A 19545-nucleotide genomic window follows, 5' to 3' on the forward strand; every position below is an offset into this window, starting at 1 on the left:
TGATGCTCAGCGCTTTGCTCCCGCGCTAACGCTCCCGTACGTTTCCTCCAGCCGAGGCGCTGACACCCTGTCTGCCCCAGAACCTCCTCCTGAACCCCCGGGCACCGAGCTGCTTTCTAAACCCCTGACACAGTCTGACAATGTTACTTCTCCATCCCATTATTTGCAGAGGCTTTTTCATACCCATTTCCCTACCATTTGACCCAAACAGGCGAGGTGAGCTGCGCAGCACCCGGAGGCTGTAAGCAAACCCGCCCTGCTGGGTCTCCAGCAATCAGAGTCCCTCTGCTTTCCCCTTGCCTGTTCTGGCACCGTTGTCCTATCATTTGACCACCCAAAAATGTCAAAAGAAGACCCTCGGAGGTGAAGGCTCAGGGTGCAGCGGCCAAAAGGCTCAACTTGTCCCTCGGCACACGCAGAGGCGTTTCCCGCCTCCTCCTTTTACCCCACGGTACCTGGCTCGGGGAGGTGGCAACACCTTACTCTGCCGTTGGCGTTCGGAGAAGTCGACGCTCTTGGGGTCCTGGGAGGAGGGAGAGAGACCATCAGGGGCAATTCTGCGTGTCAGAGCCCGAATCCAACACACAGCGTTGGCTTCCACAGAGCCCCAGCCCCACCAGTTCTCCCCAAGAACTCCAGCCCCGCAGGGGCGATCGTCATCGATTGGTCCTTTGGGTCTGAATTTCAACTTACAAATACAAGACCTACCTGGCCCAGGTGAAACAAAGAGAAAGAAAGAAAATGAAGCAGGACGCACAAACAGGCCTCAAACAGCACTTCACCCTGACCAGCTCATTTCCAACTGTGGGTGGTTCCCTCCGCATTTCAAAACGTACCAATAAACTGCCAAATGCAGCTGTTTTCTGTGGAGAGCTGTGGAAACACCACCTTGGTCTTTTCTCCATTTGTCCCCCCAAAGTTCTTCATTAACTTGGTCAATCCACAGCTGAGGTTTTAGGTAAGGGTTTTAGTTCAATTTAGTCAATATTATCGCTCAGCTTGATCTGAGTTGTTTTCATTTACATCAATAACATTCCCAACCACACCACTCTGAGTTATTTCTCCTAAGTTTCAAGCTAATTTTGAAACTAAGGACTTTTAACTACTCTAAATCTGCAAAGGAGTGAAAGTGACATTTCTGTCCTTGTGAAAAAGGAGAGAATCACGGAATGGTTTGTGTTGAAGGGCCCTTCCCAGCCCCCCAGTGCCCCCCCTGCCATGAGCAGGGACATCTTCACCAGCTCAGGGTGCTCAGAGCCCCGTCCAGCCTGGCCTGGGATGTCTCCAGGGATGGTTCATCCACCACCTCTCTGGGGACCTGGGCCAGGCTCTCACCACCCTCATGTCTGCCCTCCTTTCATTTTAAACCATCACCCCTTTTCTTGTGCTAACAAAGGTTCTCATGGCACAGCAGCTCAGGGATGGAGCGGTATGACAAGCGTATCGAGCTTCGCGCTCCCCACAAAGTCCCTCCTCACCACAAAACCATCCCAATGTGTTTGGAGCCCCTTCCTTCCAACCCAAGGGTCAATTCAGCTGCTCTCCAGCACCCTCAGCTGCAGCTCCAAACACCCCCCCTCGTTCAAGGAGCATCTGGGCGACGCTCTCGCTCGCACAGCTCAGGGTGAGGAGTCCTGTGAGGAGCAGGACTCGCTGATCCTCACGGGTCCCTTCGACCGCGACACATTGTCAGACCCACGGGCAGAGCAGCAGCTCCTGCCCGTCTGCGAGCCCGAGCCCTCCCCGTCTCACCTCGGCGGTGGGAGCCCGGCTGCTCCTGGGCGCGCGCTGCCCGTGGCCGCAGAGCTGGAGTTTGCCCTCGTGCGGCCGCACATTCTCCTCGTCCGGGAGCTTCACTCTGAGCACGTCACACACACAAGGCGCAAGTTATTTTCCTTCCGGCCACGGTGCGTTTTCCGAGGGGAGCGGCAGTGCCCACCTGCTCTGCGGGGCGGCCATCGCAGACCGGCTGCTCCAAGGGGTCTCCTCTTGGGCACTGATCTTCTGGAGGAGCCGCCTCCTTTCCTGCAGTAACTTCTCGTTCTCAGCCGTCATCTGCGCAACCAGCACCTTCCCCTGCGCAGGTTGGCAGAGGGAAACAACACCCAGCGGTTACGCTTCACTCCTCTCCGGCCTCTCTAAACCTCGCAGCGCTTTACCAAAGGGGCGACCACCAAGCGTGTTAACTCCTAGAACTGATACACTGTGTGATGTAACGTACCCCAAAAAAGAGGCTTTTGAGCCACTGCCCAGCACTAAGAGTTCTGAGGGAACAGCAGCTGGAGCTCGGGGAGTTTCTGAATGGGATCTGAGGGCTGTGCTGGGCACAGTGAGGCCAAACCACGAACCCTGGGGGCAGTTTTGGGCCCCTCAGCTCAGGGCTCAAAATGGCGGCACAGAGATCACCTCAGGGCACAAAATGGTGGCCAGAGGGGTGGCGGGATCACCTCACACCAAGAAAGGCCTTGAGGTGCTGGAGCGAGTGGAGAGAAGGGAACGGAGCTGGTGAGGGGCTGGAGCACAAGTGTGATGGAGCGGCTGAGGGACCTGGGGGGTTCAGCTGGAGAACAGGAGCTGAGGGGAGACCTTCTGATCTCTGAACTGCCTGAAAGGAGCTTGGAGCCAGGGGGGTCGGGCTCTGCTCCCCAGGAACAAGCGCCAGGAGCAGAGGAAACGGCCTCAAGTTGCGCCAGGGGAGGTTGAGGTTGGATGTGGGAACAATTTCTTGCCCAAAGGGCTGTGGGGCATTGGAACAGGCTGCCCAGGGCAGTGCTGGAGTCACCATCCCTGGAGGGTTGGACAGACAGACATGAGGTTCTCAGGACATGGGGCAGTGCCAGGGGTGGATTATGGTTGGACTTAGTGATATTGAGGGGCTTTTCCAACCAAAACGACTTTGTGATTCTACAACATGGCTTCCCCCATGGGCAAACTTGAGCCAGGAGTTTCCCTTTGGGTTTCTGTCCCTATGCGGACACGCCGGTGTCCATGGGCACTGCCGGGTAGTCCCAGGCAGCGTCAGCCCCGCGCACATCAGGCAGCGCTCCCTGTGCTCTGACCGGCTGTCTCACAGTGTGATCCCCTGGCCTGCAGACCTGCTGTTCCTACACCTCATTTCCTTTCTGCCTGAATTGCATTTCTTTTTGGAAGAGGGATGCTCTCGCAGACGCTGCAGCTGCTCCTCTGCCTTCCCTGGCAGAGGCCCTTGGTGTGTTCTCTCACCTTTTCCACTTGCAGCTTTGATTCGCTGAGCTCGTTTTCAAGCTGCTTAATTCTGCTGTCCCTTTGCTTCACCTCGTGGATAAAGGTCTCCTTGGCTCGGCGGATCTTGTCTTTGTGGCGGAGCTGCATTTCATTGTATTTCCTGAGGAGGCAGAGAAACAAACATCAGGCTGGGAAACACGGTTGTGTTCTGGGCCAGGAGCAAGGCAGGAGATGTGCTGAGCTGAGAGCCCCAGCCGTGCCCCAGCTCCTTCTGGCTGCGCGGGGAGGGCAGAACGAACACACCGACATTCCCAGCTGCGTCTTTCCACCGATTCGTTTGGGGTTTAATTGTGCTGCAAAGCTGCTGTTGTTAAGCGTCAACCATATGGAAATTGATGGAGGGCAATGCACGCAAGGCTATTCCTAAAACTGACTCCTGGCTTTACAAATCCTTGTGCTCAGCTCTTTATACCAAACTGAGTTATAAAGTTATCAAAACTGGAAGTAACAGGGAATAGGTAAGTGTGAGCAAGTGGTGTATTGGGGTGGGGACGCAGGTGGTTAAGAAGAAGTACTTTGGTATGAGGAGATAAAAGGCAGTAAAAGATTAATCCTTAAAAACAAGGGTCGGGCAAGCAGGTGGCAGAAAGGGCTCATTCCGAGCTGTGACAAAGGGGTTAAATATTTGTCACTGCTGAGACTTCTGATCGTTGCTCTTCCCCTCAAACTTGTTCTGGTTTATTTTTATCCAGTTGGGATAGAAAAGGATGTCAAACCCAGAGGAATCTCTACCATACACCTGCCTGGGTTTGCTCAGAACTCATGTCAAAAAGGCTGTTCGTGCTGCAAATGAGACCAAAAGTGCTCTGGGGAGGAACCGGTGGCTCCGTGGAGCATCTGCAGCGCTGGAGCCGCAGCAGCACGGGGCTGAGGCACATCTGTCCGTGCTAAAGCCTCGAACGGGAGGGACAAAAGGCCACGGAACAACCACATCCAGTGTCACTGCCAGGCACATAAAGAGCAGTTCCTGGGTTGATTTTGGGGGTCTACACCTCCCCTGCCTGCTGCTGCAGTCGTTACCTGATGTACAGATCCTTCTGGTTCAGGAGACGGACTCCTTCCTCGTAAAGGGCTTTGTTTTCCTCCTTCAGCAGCGAAAGTTGCTCTGAAAGCTTCTGGTTCTCCTTCTCACACTGGAGGTGCTGGAAAACATCTCTATTTTATTTGTGTGCGTGTCCTCAGCTGGCGGGGTCCCTGCGCCTCCTTTCGCTCTGCTCTCCAAAGCTGCTCTGTCATCAATCCCAGTGGTTCCCACTACAGATAACATCCCTCTGCCCCCTACGGCCACCGCCTCCTCCCCTTACAGAAGGGGAAATGTGGATTTCTGTGCTGCTGGGGGCTCCAACCAGGCAGAGAGAGGTAACGCATCCTCCCAGGCCAAGGCCTCTGCCAAGGTTTTCCTGCAAAAAGCTCCATGTTGGGCAGGAAGAGGAAGGGAGAGGGAAAGAATCCATCAAGGTCCTTCTGTGCCCTCAGAGCCGCATCCCCAGGAATCCTACACAAGACATGATGGTGCTTTTCTTCCAGCTCCTGTTTAGATCAGTGGGATCTGCAAGGGCTCAGCACCTGTCTGGATGTGACCCTGTAGGTCAAGAGGAAACGGCCTCGAGTTGTGCCAGGGGAGGTTGAGGTTGGATATGGGAACAATTTCTTCCCCAAAGGGCTGTGGGGCATTGGAACAGGCTGCCCAGGGCAGTGCTGGAGTCACCATCCCTGGAGACAGACGGACATGAGGTTCTCAGGACATGGGGCAGGGACAGGGTGGGTTATGGTTGGACTTGGTGATCCTGAGGGGCCTTTCCAACCAAAATGATTCAGTGATTCCATGATTTCAGCAGTTCCCAAGTACAGATTTCACACTAGGATGGTCCCGTTTCCCCCTGGAGCTCAGTGTTCTGCTCTGGAGCCACCAGCACAGCATCCTGTGGGTGACAAGGACCCTGCAGCTCACATACCTCGCTCGGGGCAGGTTTCCTATCGTCTTCCAGGGCGCGCAGAGTCTTGGCCTGCAGCTCCACGTGCATCTTGGCCAGCGACGCCTCCGTCTCCTGCGAATGCCGGAGCTGCTGCTGCAGCTCCTCCACCTGCTGCTCCAGGAGCTTCCTAAAGGGCAGGTTGGTGGGACAGGGAGACACGGGGATGGACGTCAGCCTGTTCTGTGTCACTGTGACTGCATGTGATTTAAAACATTGAGCTGCACCTGCCCTGGGCAATGCTGAGGGTAGAAAGAAATCACTATATCCTGGTTGTCCCCATGAAAGGACACATGAAAGGACACAAGGTGTATCTGGGATCATCCATCCCAGCTTGTGGCATCCAGAGGGTAAAGCAAATCACGGGGCTGGCAGGAGGGACCTCTTGCCATAGGACAAGGGGTGATGGTTTGAAACTAAAGGAGGGAGATTCAGGCCGGACATGGGGAAGAAATTGTTGGCCCTGAGGGTGGTGAGAGCCTGGCCCAGGTTGGCCAGAGAGGTGGTGGATGAACCATCCCTGGAGACATCCCAGGCCAGGCTGGACGGGGCTCTGAGCAACCTGAGCTGGGCAAGATGTCCCTGCTCATGGCAGGGGGGGCACTGGGGAGCTGGGACGGTCACTTCAACCCAAACCATCCTGTGATTCTATGCAGCACAGGCCTTACCCAGCTCCAGGTACCTTTTCAGCTGCTCCTCGTGAAGTTCTTGCTGCACACGAGCTTCATTTTCTCGGGCCTCCTTCAATTCCTCCTCCAGGAGCCTCTTGTCTGCAACACGGGCCTCTGCCAGCAGGAGCTGGTGCTGGGAATCTTTCAGCTTTTGCTGGAGTTTTGAAATCTCGGATTAAAATGGGACACGGATTAAACTTTCTGAGTTTATAGGCCAGCATCTGAATCCAAGGGACTCAGATCCCTTTGATCCCTCAGTACCTGAGTGATGGGAATGAAAGTTTTGCTTCCCTCTACTCAAAAGTGCTTCTGCACATCTTGGTGTCAAAAGTAAAACCCTTCCAACAGCTGCCAGATGCTGTTGTCAGCAATTAGCAACAATTTTTTGCACCTAATTTGATCCTGCATGCTTACAAAACCAAATGCAACGATTCATGCAGAAGCGATGCCACAGAAAACACAAGCGTTTGCAATTGACTGCAAACAGCAGCGAATCTCCTGGGTGACGCCGGGACCTGCGCTCCCTGCGCCTGTCAGCGCTGCCACCAGGACGTTCAGACACAATGAGCGTTAGAGACAGGAGCTGAGCCATCAGATTGGGCTTCTCGTCTTGATTACGCTCTCACTAACAACAGACATTTTTCCTAAAATATTTAGCCAAGTTACCTCTAGCAAAACACACTTCAGGGAACCGATTCATGAGTTGCTGGTGCATCTTTTGTGCAACTACAGTTGCACAAACCCACTCAAAACGTATCTCCGGGGACCTCAGCTCACACTGCCGACTTACCTTTTTCTGTGCTTCGCCTACTTTGGATTTCTCCTGTGCAAGTTTCTCTTGCAGGCCGCTCTGCAGTTTATCGGCCTGGGAGCACCTCAGCAGCTCTTGTTCGAGCTCTTTGACCTTCTGCTGGCTTTTCTCCCACTGGGCTGAGAGCGAGGAGCACGTCTCCTTTGTGTCCGAGAGCTTTGCGCGGGCTTGCTTCAGCTCAGCTTTGACCTGAGTTTCAAAAGAAGAAATTGTCCTGGTTTTGTTAAAACAAGTTTCTCTTTTAGTGAATTTGCCTGTCAGCTAAAGGCTTCATATTAACTGCATTTTCCTGGAGAACCAGACACATGTTTTGGTAAACCTAGCAATGGAATGCAAACTTATTGATAAGCATGGACGGACATCTCGCTAGAGGGGCAACGAGAAACAAGTGACCAAGAAACTGACCAACGGTGTATAACATTCCATTCACGTGAATACTTCATATAAAAGTGGGAGATCACGAGGATCTCGTCCCTTTTTCCCTTTTGCCCTTTTGCCTTTGCTTTTTTTTCCCTTCTGCTTATGGCGACATTAGGAGAGGACTTTGCGAGTCGTCCCTGCGAACTGAGGCCTAGTGAGACTGAATCCAGCTCCGGTTGGCTGCAGAGTCCAGTCCAGGACTTTGGGTGCCTGCCCTGCAGTTGCTGAGACTTTCAAGATTGGTTTTGTATATTTTGTATTATTTTCTCTATTCTTATTAGTAGCATTAGTAAAACATTGTTAATTTTTCCAACTCTCTTCTCTCTGTCCTTCTTTCCCTCCAGATCGCCTGTCCTGAGTGGGAAGGGGGGAGAGGGAGGAGGAAAAAGGGGGAAGTGGGGGGGGAGAGGGGGTTAACAATACATCTGCCAGGGTTTTATTGTCACCCCGCAATCTAAACCCTCGACAGAAATGCAAGTTGGCGCTTCGATATCTATGATCTGAAATGTCTTGATTAGGAAAGGGGCAACGGGATCACTGGGCAGTGAATAAATGAAATACAGGGAGTGAGTACGGCAGGTTTTATTTGGAGGCAGCGCACGTTAAAGTACTGCACAAAGGTCAATGAGATCTGTTCAAATCAGCACATCATACCTCCCGCAGCTTGTAGAACGACATGACGCTCTCCCTGCTCTGTCCCTACCTTGCTGCATTCCTGCTGGAGCAAGAAGTTCTGCTTTTGTAAGTCGACGTTCTTCTCCCGTTCGTATCTCAGCTCCCTCTCGGCCGAGCTGCACAAGTTCTGAACGCGCCGCAAGTCCTGGCGCAGCTGCTGCATTCTGTCCTCCTGCTGCTGGAACCTCTCGTCGGACGGACTCTGCGGGGACAGCAAAACGACCCGGGTTACAGGGAAATTAACCGCAAGGAAAGACGAAGATCGGTAATTAAGAAAGGTAGAGGTTGGCCAGTAGGATTGAAGGGCATTTAAGTAGGAAATGGATAAAAGCAGGCAGCATTTCATCTGCCCCCACACCGCGTCCTGCTCCCTGCCCTGTCCATCCCGCCAGAGGAGCCGACACAACTCTTGAGGTTGAGGAAGAAGATGCAACAACCTGGATGAAGGAACAAACCGCTGTTAAAACTGACCTGTCCAACCAAAGCAAAACCACCCCGGTTGCTCGTAACTCCTGTGCCACCGTCTCGCTGAGGCACCCAAGGGTGGCATCTCCAGCCCGGTGGCGGCGGGACAGAGCGAGTCCTGGACACGGCACAGAACGGAGGCACTGGCACAGCCCAACAGCAGCCAGGGCACCAGGAGCTGGTCACCAACGGCCTGTGGTGGCTTCCAGAAAACAACTGAGCTCCGTGTTATCTCGATGCGAATGTTTGACTGAGGTTCACAGAGATTTTTGACCCCAATGTGCCCAAGGCAGGTTTCTTCCCTGCATCCAGGTGTGTGAAGCCTCCACGTAGGTGCCCATGATGTCCCAAACATCTCTGCAGCTCGAAGCTACAAATCAGGAGCTTCTCATGTTTGACATATCAAAATGCTTCTTCCCAGCATCACCTCCAGCCACCTGTCGATCTGCATTCCCGCCTCAGCCTCTGCTCTCGGGAGCAGGTGAAATGCGCTGAAGATCGAGCTTCCCTTCCCAGATCAATCCCCAGCTAAATTCCGAAGCTGGGATGCAGCGCTGTGGGATCTGGCAATGGCATTTGTCCTCCAGATCAGTTCAGGTTTGTGTTTTATCCTCGAAACCAGTTCAGTTTTGTGGTTATTTCCCCCACCTGCTTCTATCGGGATCCTTTTCATCGTCCCCTCTACAATGCGTACCTTGCTGATAGACGTTTGTATCTGCTCTAACCAAGCGGAGTTGCCTCCTCTTGCTATCAGCACGACTCTGATCCTCTCCTCTCCACCCCGTCTCCTCTCTCCTCTTCCAAACTCTTGTATATTATCTTTGATCCTCCTCAGACTCCCTGTCCCAGGTACATCCATCATTCCTTCCCCCTCTGGCAGTTGTAGCTGCTCTTCCCTTTCTTTCTTATATCACAAGGTAAGAAAGGTGAACAAATTGTATTTCAAAGACAGCTAAACCTGGTGACAAACAGGACTTGTCATTCAGTTTATCCAAGTTCCCACTACGTCCAAAAACACAAGGGAAGGAAACGGTCTCAAGTTGCGCCAGGGGAGGTTGAGGTTGGATGTGGGGAACAATTTCTTCCCCAAAGGGCTGTGGGGCATTGGAACAGGCTGCCCAGGGCAGTGCTGGAGTCACCATCCCTGGAGGGTTGGACAGACGGACATGAGGTTCTCAGGACACGGGGTAGTGCCAGGGGTGGGGAATGGTTGGACTCGATGATCCTGAGGGGCTTTTCCAACCAAACTGATTCTATGAAGTTATGACATTCATACTTTCCAAACATGTCCCTCAATGAAACCAGGCAGCCTCATCTCCCCACTGCGGTGCTGGTTTCCAGGCTGCTTTAATTAGGTTTCGCCATTAAATCAGTGAAAAAAAAGCACAGTGCCGATGGCAAAGCTGCCCGTACCTGTTTAACGTTCCCATCTAAACTGCCTGCAGAGCTCTGCGACACCAGAAACCTGTTCTCCCTCTGCACCGTGCCTTGATCCATCCTCCAAGCCTCTTCTCTGTCGCCCGGCTCCCGGGTAGTCAGGAGATCGTGTTTTAGCCGGGCAATCTCCTCCAGTAACAACCGTTTCTCTTCATTGCTCTCTTTTAGCTGCTTTTCTAGCTCCTCCCTCTTCTTGTTGCTTTCCAGTAATTCAGAACTTGAAGGAGAAATAGTAAAGGAGAGAGATAACTACACATATCCAAGGGAAAGCACCGAAGTCCAGTGAAATGCTCAAGGCAACGCTCAAGTGTCTTGGGAGGCTCCAAAGGGGATTTAATCCTGGGTCTAGCAGTTCTGGGCAAGGGTCATTCTCTCCTGGACACTGACCCATAAAACACACGTGTCCAAAGGGCCGGCTTGTGTTTATTCATGAGTAGGTGAAGCTCTGCTGAAGGAAACGCTCACACGGGGCCCGGGAGCTGCTCTGTGCCCAAAAGCATTTGCTGTACGTAAGTACAGGCTCAGGTCTGACTTATCTAAACCCAAACTATACGCCTCTATAAGCTAACCTACCCGTCTTACCCTGGTTTGGCTTTATTCATAGCCAGGTAACTGAGCTGACTGCAACTCGACTGGATTTAATCCAGGCTTTTCCTTACTGAGAGCCTGAGCGCGGATGCTCCAGCTCCAAATGGGAATTGACCTACTCAAAAAGGGGAGTCGGGGTCCCGCAAGAGCTTTATTAACACCCCGACCCCGCTGACACCCGACAACCGAAACCCTCGGCAGGACGTGTGTCAGCAGCAGCCGCCCCAGGGAGCCCGAGCCCACAGAGGGACATTTTTGGGACTGTTTTAGTCCCAAAGCTCGGAGCGAAGCAGCCTCCCCCCTTAGGACAGATCTCGGTTGTGCCTTCAGAATCTGGAACAGCGGCAGGTAAAACAAAAGGTTTCCTGCTGACCAATCGTGATAACACTAAAGGAAATGCTTATTGACCAAAACCTCTACAGAGAGTCGATGACCCGATAATGAAGCCACGAAGCCGCTGTGCCCGTTATTGCCACAAGCAGCACTACGGGGATCTTTAAAAGACTTAAAAAAATAAGGCAGCAAAGATAAGGAGCAGAAAGTACCACAGGCCTCGTTCAGGTTTACCAGAGCAGTTCTTGTTCGTCCCTCAAGTGTTTGATCTGTTCTTCCAAAACCACGGCTTTAGCCATCTGCTCTTCACGCATCTTCTCCTCTATACACACATCTTCGTGTTTCTGCTCCAGTTCGTTAATCTGTTCGTTTTCCTGGAGGAGGTCAGAGACCTGCAAGGTCAGAAAACACCACGGCTTTGATTTTCCTTTGGTCTCATGGAAACCTTTTGAGCCGCCTGCGCAATGTGGGGAGACACGGCTTGCGATCCTGCAGCTAAATGACTGGAGTTCTTCACCCTTGAAGATTCACGTGCGAGTCCTTTTTTCCTGCATGGGAAGCAGCCGCGTGTAAACCATCATCAAATCCCATTCCTTTATTTGATTCCATCCTTCTGGTGCCCATCTGTAGTTCTCGGGGATTTCTGTGCCATATTTCGCTACAAAACCAGCAACTCTTGGAAAAAATGGGAAGACTATCAGGTCTGTAATCTTACACAGAGCATCCTCCACCCATGTCAACTTTAGTGGGGCTGCTCCCCACTCTCAACATCACCTAATGCCTTAAACACCTGGAAACAGACCCAAAACCTGAGCCATGGAGACAAGATGCCAAGGAAATAAAAGGGGCAAGAAAGAAAGGCGTGAGGAACCCAAACCCTTCCAAGAAAAATGCTATTAAGCCCACTAAATGTCTTTTATTCCTAAACCTTTTTAATCAGCAGCTCTGTCTGAGTTTACGCTAGCCCTAATATTTCAATTCCAGGTGTTCTTATCTACCCCCAGATGAATTTGTATTTGAGCAACACACACTAGCAGCAGAACAAGAGGGATCTCTTTACATTTCTCGCCTCTGGATCTAATGAAGCGTTATCTTTTTGTAGCTTCTCATGGGATACATTAATTAGATCCCCGCTTGCTGATGTGCTCTGGAGACTCGACAGGTTATTCCAATGGTTTGTAAAGTCGGCTTTTGAGTCAGGCAATGCCTGGTGAGGAAACAGGAGCTCCAGGATGTAATATACCATTAACTCCAAGCTCTGAAAGATCTTTCTCCTCTCAAATGTCCAAAAAACTCATAAAGACAAGAAGAGCGTTCCGAACAAACACAAAGAGCAACCTGCATGGCATCAGTTTGTAGCCATGCATTATAATTTACAAGAACAATACTCTTTGATTTACTGGTATGTGTTGGACGTCGTGACAAACACAACACTGAACAGCCTCAGAGCTTGACCTCCACACGCGTATCACCCACCAGAACCCAACGATTTAATGCCAATGGAACTTCCAGCACTTTTGGTAAACGATCCGTCCCAGTCCGGCTGCTCCAGCAAAAGGGAACGAGCCCGTGTGTGTAGTCGGGAACCCCAAACACACGCAGGCTCCCCTATTGTATAACAAAGACTCTTAACAGTCCCGCACCGGTCACTGTGTTGCGCCTCAGGATCCATTTGATGGAAGAACCGTCCTCTCCTTCGGCCAAACCAACTGCATTACAACCAAACCGCCAGGGCCGTGTGGTTTTGATTAGAAGGTCCCTGGATTACGAGTAGATTGAATTACTGGGATGCAGAGTTTAAAGAATGACTTTGCCCATTTTTCCCATGGGTGCCTAAATCAGATAATCCCTTTGCATGTGTCACAGACTGAGCCGGCCCCTTCCTAAACCGCTCCTTAGCAAGTCCTGCTCTGCATCCCCAGCTCTCATGATGTTGCCCAGGTCCTGTCCTCTAGGTGCCACTGTTCCCCCAGCCAGAACTCTGGTCTGTGTGCGGTTGCTCCAACAGTTCAGGACTTTCATTGTTCTTTACTTACGTTGGAGGAAATGACACGACGCAGAGCCTGTTTAAGGCCTTTCAGAGCGCTAAAAAAGGGGTTTTGTAACAGATGCAAACCCCCCTCCTTTGCCAGTCGTGCTCAGGTCACCTACCTGCGCCACCCAGGCTGGAGAACTGGAGCTCTCCTACATTTTTAGTGTCATTTTCAGCCCCTCTCCTGCTTCTGCCCTTGTACAATTTCGTCGGCATCACATGCTCTGTCCTCTACGGCCCAACCGGGAGACGAGCACCAGCAACTTTCCCAGCAGAGATAAACCCACCAAAAGTGATAAACCACCACAAGTCCTCCTAATTGACTTCAAGCAAAGTGTACTGAGGTCCTTCAGGCACGTTAAAAGTCATGGAGACTCTGAGGTGTCACTCTGAGGTGTTCTGACTTCTCATCATGCCAGATTCTGGTTAAGAAAGAGACTGTTAATATTAAAAGGGACCCATGTTAAACAGATTCAGAATTAACCAGTCGATTGACCTCGGAAAAGCTGCTAATGGGGAACTGCGCCATTGCTCTGCAGGGAGGTCTTGGCTCAGATCTACAAGCACCACGTCACAGTGTGACAGAGAGATGAGGGTCATGGCCACGGGCCTCACGGTGACAAATAACTCTGAATGAAGACCCAAATCCACTCTGCCCTCTAGAGAAGGAGCCTTTGTCTACAAATTTTGAATTACTGGTTTGTAATTAGATAATAAATTCTGAGGTTAAAGACGGTTCCATGAAAGCAGATGGATTTAAAACCATCTCCTGAAGAACGTTTGGACTGGTTGGACTAGGGAAATGTGTCAAGTGAAGCCAAGCAACACACTCAGCGGGCAACTGGGGCTGTTGGATGGAATCGAAGGGCATTGCCTCCTCCGGGGAGCCCCACGGCAGCAGCTGCACGTACCTGGCTGCCCAACACCTTCTTCTCGGCCTTCAGATCTTCTCGTAACAGTTCAAGCTCAGATGCAAGTTGCTTTCTCCGTTCTCTCCGTTCCCCCAGTTGACTTCCCAACTTTTCTATCGTTTCTTGACAACTTTCCAGCATCTGGAACAAGCAAAATTAAGAGTCACTTCTACAGCATCATTTATTCTACCAAAAGATAAACAAATTGCAGAAAGTGTGTCTTCTAGAATACAAGGATAGGAAAAAAGGTTCTCAGGATTGCCAGCAGGATTTCTGCACATCACACCCAGGGTTGGTTGGACATTTCTGAAAGGCTGGAGCCTCTACCTGCCCCAAGACACCTTGGGAAGCTCCTCTCCCACGTGTCATAAGCTCCATCTGGCTCATACATCTGGCAGATCCAACTGGCTGGCTGGCAGGTGACAAATCGACAGCAAATTCAGCCCAAAACCAGATGGGAAACAGCGGCCTGGAGCACAAGTGTGATGGGAGCGGCTGAGGGACCTGGGGGGTTCAGCTGGAGAACAGGAGCTGAGGGGAGACCTTCTGATCTCTGAACTGCCTGAAAGGAGCTTGGAGCCAGGGGGGTCGGGCTCTGCTCCCCAGGAACAAGCGCCAGGAGCAGAGGAAACGGCCTCAAGTTGCGCCAGGGGAGGTTGAGGTTGGATTTGGGAACAATTTCTTCCCCAAAGGGCTGTGGGGCATTGGAACAGGCTGCCCAGGGCAGTGCTGGAGTCACCATCCCTGGAGGGTTGGACAGACGGACATGAGGTTCTCAGGACATGGGGCAGCACCAGGGGTGCGTTATGGTTGGACTCGATCATCTTTTCCAACCAGAATTAATTCTGTGACTCTGTAAACCCTTCAACCTCAATAAGCTCCGCAGCGCTGAAGGCAAAATGATCTCATAAGAGAGATGAGTTAGCAGGGAGGTAACATCAGCACGTTTGCTGCTTCCCCTCAAAGCACCATCTGTGCTGCGTGAGCTGATGGCTGCAAACTCTCAGAAGATGGTGACAAAGAGCATCCCCAGGAGATGTTCATTTAATATGTTTCTAAATGAAACAATTTAGCTCTCAAGGAAAACACTATTTATTTCCCAAGGAAAACCTCTTACCTCCTGCATCTCTTGTGCTCCAGCCGCTGCCTGCTCTTCCCCACTCATCTCACTTTTGTTCTTGGGCACTTCCAGCAACTCCGTTTCCAAACTTGTGATCTTAACAGAGACAAACCACACGTTAAAATCAAAACGGTACTCACGACTAGTGCTAAATGCAGAATTACGACTAAATTTCTGCTTGTGCAGCTATCAGAGAATAAGCCCCACGTTGGGAAGCGAGGAGCTGGAGGGGACGTGGCCGGCCGCCAGCTCCCATCTTTCCCCCGCTGCTTCACAAGGGGAACGTGTCACCCAAGGCCACGTCAGAGAAATGAAAAAAGGAGAGAAAAACAAAGAGAGAAGAGAAATGACCAGGTTGCGTGTTTAAAATTCAAGGCCTCCGCAGGCTGTGGGCAGATGCTGGACCCAGTCCCACCGGCGCTCGTCCTGGTCTCTCCACCGCCCAAAGGAGGTTGTCACTGCCCCCTGCAATGAGGGACCCTCAGCATGAGCCAGCGAAACGCCAACCTGTTAATTCTCCTGGCACAAAAGAGCTTGTCTGGACAAGCACTCGCTCTGCTCTTGCACCATCCCCTTGTCACGCATCTCGTGGGAATGATTATTAGTCCCGCGGCTTTAAAGGGCTGAAAAGAGCCTGTTGCAGCCCGGCTTGTCCTCCCTGTCACGGTTCCTTTTGCAAAACCCAAGTCTTGGCACTGGCAGCCCCATTCTGTTCCACTGCCAGCTCGGCGTCCTGCAGCCTGGCCTTTCAGCTCCTGGTGCTCAGAATAAAGTCTGTGCTGCTTTTCTTATTTCTAAACCACCGAGTTGGCCTCCCCAGTGCCCGAGCTGGGACGCTGGAAGGAGATGAAGCGGCCAATGAGGCCAACGGGACCTGGGGTGTGTGAGGAACAGTGTGGGCAGCAGGTCAGGGAGGTTGTTCCTCCCCCTCTGCTCTGCCCTGGGGAGGCCCCATCTGCACAACTGGGGCCAGCTCTGGGCTCCCCAGTTTCAGAAGGACAAGGAATTACTGGAGAGAGTCCAGCGAGAGCTACAGAGATGCTGAGGGCTCTGGAGCATCTTTGTGATGAGGAGACACTGAGAGAGCTGGGGCTGTTGAGCTGGAGAAGAGAAGCTGAGAGGGATCTGATCAATGGATCAATATCTCAGGGTGGGTGTCAGAGGATGGACCAGACTCTGTTCATGGTGCCCAACGCCAGGGTGAGGGGCAACGGGCACAGACTGAAACACAGGAGGCTCCATCTGAACATGAGCAGAAACTTGTTTGCTGGGAGGTGCCAGAGCCCGGCCCAGGCTGCCCAGAGCGGGTGTGGAGTCTCCTTCTCTGAGACATTCAAACCCCCTGGACCCACCTGTGTGATCTGCTCTGTGACCCTGCGCTGGCAGGGCTGGGCTGGGGATCTGCAGAGCTCCTGCAGCCCAACCAGCCTGGGCTTCTGTGCAGAGGGAATCCAGCTTCATCCACACGCAGCACACACGGTACCACACGAGCCGCATCCATCGCTCTGCTCGTACAGACGAGCGTCTGGTGAAGCACAGAAGGTGTCTGACGCCTTTCCCACCCTCCTTCGCACTTAATCAAGGATCACTTCCCATTCCTTTCCAAAGGGCAGCCCAAGCTGAGCCAAGTCTGCCAAGCCCAGGCCATTTAAAGTGGTTACAAAGCCGCACAGGAGCTTTAGTTTCTTTGACAGGCGTCAGGCACAACACAGCTCCTGAGGTTCCCAGCAGGGAACAGCCTCTAACACCGAGGAAAGCTGCTGTGATGCTGTTTTAAGACAGATTGTGTTACCGAGCCTCAGTGTTAAACACAAATCGGTGGCGTGAAACACCCAGACCTCTTACAGAAGAGCCAGAGGGCAATAAACTCCTCTTGCATGACAGTAATTTGGGGTCCGACAGGGCATTAGAGCTGTGGAAGGGATCTCGGAAGCACAACCAACCTCCTCTTCTCACCCCCAGCCAACCTTTGGTCATTAAGTTGAGACCCAGCTATGCACTTCCATCACTTTGCTTATTTTCCCTCCAAGCCACTAACTTCTAAGCATTTAAATTGCGCCCGTATGTCCCGTGCCAACGGCAGAACAATACTCACATTGTCTCCTGGCGTCCCGGTTCTGAGTCAGTGGCCTCATCAGCCGGGGTTTTTGTCCGTGTGCCAAAGCAGAACAGAATTCCAAGTCCCTCTCCCACGGGGCAGCCTGGCAAACGCCCAGCAGCGCCGCTTCCTCCGGGCTCCAGCGCCCCCGCCTCCGCACGCTCCGTCCCGCGTCACCTCCACGGCACCCAAACCGCCCTGGAGATGCGGGGTGCAGCTCTGCACCCCCCACTCTGAGCCGGTGCTGGTACAACCAAGGGTTAACCCACCTCCTCCTCCACCCGCGATCTGCCCGTCTCTCCCGTCTGCCTCTTTCCTGCCTCTTTTGCAGTGGCTGCCAAGCTCATGCCAGCCCAAGCGCCCCGCGTCTCCCTGGCTACTCGCTGCCCTCCTCCTCGTTCCCAGGGATCGGTTTAACACCACGCCGAGCGAAGAAGGGATTTCTCCAAGCTGGAAACGCGTCCTGTTTGATTTGTGGAGGGTTGTGTTTATTCTGCTTTGGTGAGAAAGTGGGCAACGTTTTAGTGTGTGCTGAACAAACCCTGACCTAAACAAAAGCACAGTGGTGCTGGACGGACCCTTTGCCATTCCCATCACAGAGCCCGCCCCTGGCTCCCCAGCTACACCCTCAGGAACACCATGTCTGCTGGCGTTCTTCATTTAGATATTTGAACGTGTCTCCAGGCTGTTTCGCTGTATTTAGAGACTTTTCCCTCACAGCTGGAGGCTACTGACAAGTCATTCATCTTTTGTTCCTGGCTAATTCAGCGTCCACGTGGGAGACGCCTTCACACTCATGTTATCTCCTCCACCGTGTCTGAACACAACAGCGAGCGCGCACGGACGTGTCCGAGCACCGCTCACCGCTGACGGAAAGCGCCACGTGCCCTCGCTTCACACCACAGAGACCCAAGGGCCTCGCGGCCCGATCCTGCTGCCCGGCAATCCAGGACTGTGAGCGCCACAGAGAGCATCTCGTACCCGTGACAGGGGAGAGGGCACGGCAGCCCAAGGGAGGAACAGATGCGGCCAGGCAGCAGGGCTCGAATATAGAATCATTTCAGTTGGAAGAGACCCTCAGGATCATCGAGTCCAACCATAACCCACCTCATGAGGAAACTACCTCATTTACCTCATTTTCACGCAAAGCAGCACAGCCCAGCCGAGCCCAACACAACAGCAATGGGGACAGGGAACCACCTCGGGGGGCAGGGAGGGTCCCCACCAGCCGGCACTGGGGGACAGAGGGGACAGAGGGGACAGCCTGGCCCTGGACATACGGGCTTTGCTTCTGGGCAGCTCAGGGCTGCCGTAAGGGACAAGGGATCCTCTGGAAAACCGAGGTGCTGCCGGCATCCCAAACCCTCTGACACGGCCCTGACACCTGCCCGGCGGTGTCTGGGGTCACAGGGCTGAGCACAGGGGTGGCCGGGCCCAGGGACAACGTGTTCTTGGGCCACCAGCTGCTGGCAATCGCAGTTATTTTGGTTGGAAAAGCCCCTCGAGATCAAGAGTCCAACCATAACCCACCCCTGGCGCTGCCCCATGTCCTGAGAACCTCATGTCCGTCTGTCCAGCCCTCCAGGGATGGTGACTCCAGCACTGCCCTGGGCAGCCTGTTCCAATGCCCCACAGCCCTTTGGGGAAGAAATTGTTCCCCACATCCAACCTCAACCTCCCCTGGCGCAACTTGAGGCCGTTTCCTCTCATCTTATCACTTGCTACTTGGGAGAAGAGACCAACACCCTCAGATGACCTTTCTGGGGAAAAACCCACCTACCCATGTAGCAAGATCAACTCCTGGCTCCTCTGCTCTCCCTGGTTATGAGTTCTCCAGCTGCCCTGTCTGTGAGGGATCATGTACCAGGAAGCAATCCTGCAAATGGTATCTTCTCCTGGGGGCAAACAGCCACCAACAGGTCAGTAAGCACAGATGCTCCTCACAGAGCCACCTGTGAAGGATGGAGAGTCCACCCAGTAAATCGAGGCTAAAGAGGCTGAAAAGATTCAGCGACAACTTAATCTCGGCTCAAACCGCGGATGGAGGTGGCCCTGCAGGTGTTGCAAGGAGAGCTCTGATATTGCCGTGGTTTTGGTAAAGCAGATAATCAACGTGGTGCTTCAACTCTGCCATTTCCCAGAGGTTCCCTATGACACGCCAATGAGTAGAAATAGCAAAGACTTTCTACCGACCTCCTGAAGTCAAAGGATGATCTGAGTGGATTTGTCCTATTAATACGAAAAGATCCAGGTCACCCTGGGATGAGGGTGCCCAAAACCAAGTAGGACACGCGTTAGGAAGAGACTGGCGCGGTCACATCTTGATCTGGATTGCGAGGAGCTTCTCCAGACAGACCAGTTTATCATGGCTCTTCAAACAGATGTGTCCAGCTGCGCCCACCCCACTCAGGAGCAGATGCTGCACCATGACAGAGCACGTGATGAGACTCCCTGTCCCCTCCAATTCCATATTTTCAGCAGGGATGTCCCCAGATCCTGGTTCCCCACAGCCTGAAGTGCCTCCGTGTTCGACACACGGGCTGACAGGTCTCCAAGATGTTGGGGAAAAGCCACAAGTGCATCTTTTGTCACCGGGATGGTTAACTGGTGACCTTTCCTGGGATCACGGAGCATCAGTGTCCCACACTGACCATTTGCACATTGGACGGGTCTGGAGAGGAGTTATGGATTCAAGTCAAAGCCTGGACTTCTGTCACGGGCGCCAGGTTAAGGGACAACTCGTGAGC

The 19545-nt window shown here is 52.8% G+C and overlaps 1 protein-coding gene across 1 annotated transcript in view; it reads right to left on the bottom strand.

Moving 5' to 3' along the window:
- Positions 1-19545, bottom strand: part of CCDC30 (coiled-coil domain containing 30) — a 40561-nt gene that overhangs the window by 1947 nt on the left and 19069 nt on the right. The window contains exons 12-25 of the mRNA XM_082069845.1: positions 14698-14796; positions 13581-13721; positions 11698-11844; positions 10872-11029; positions 9693-9933; positions 7843-8016; positions 6699-6908; positions 5920-6077; positions 5220-5367; positions 4285-4406; positions 3223-3364; positions 1940-2076; positions 1753-1858; positions 456-688 (exon numbers count right to left, since the gene is read on the bottom strand). Coding sequence (XP_081925971.1) covers positions 456-688; positions 1753-1858; positions 1940-2076; positions 3223-3364; positions 4285-4406; positions 5220-5367; positions 5920-6077; positions 6699-6908; positions 7843-8016; positions 9693-9933; positions 10872-11029; positions 11698-11844; positions 13581-13721; positions 14698-14796 — 2216 coding nt within the window. The remainder of the gene's footprint in view (positions 1-455; positions 689-1752; positions 1859-1939; positions 2077-3222; positions 3365-4284; positions 4407-5219; positions 5368-5919; positions 6078-6698; positions 6909-7842; positions 8017-9692; positions 9934-10871; positions 11030-11697; positions 11845-13580; positions 13722-14697; positions 14797-19545) is intronic.

This window comes from Streptopelia decaocto (assembly GCF_964273445.1).
Source record: "Streptopelia decaocto genome assembly, chromosome: 20".
NCBI classification, from domain to species: domain Eukaryota; kingdom Metazoa; phylum Chordata; class Aves; order Columbiformes; family Columbidae; genus Streptopelia; species Streptopelia decaocto.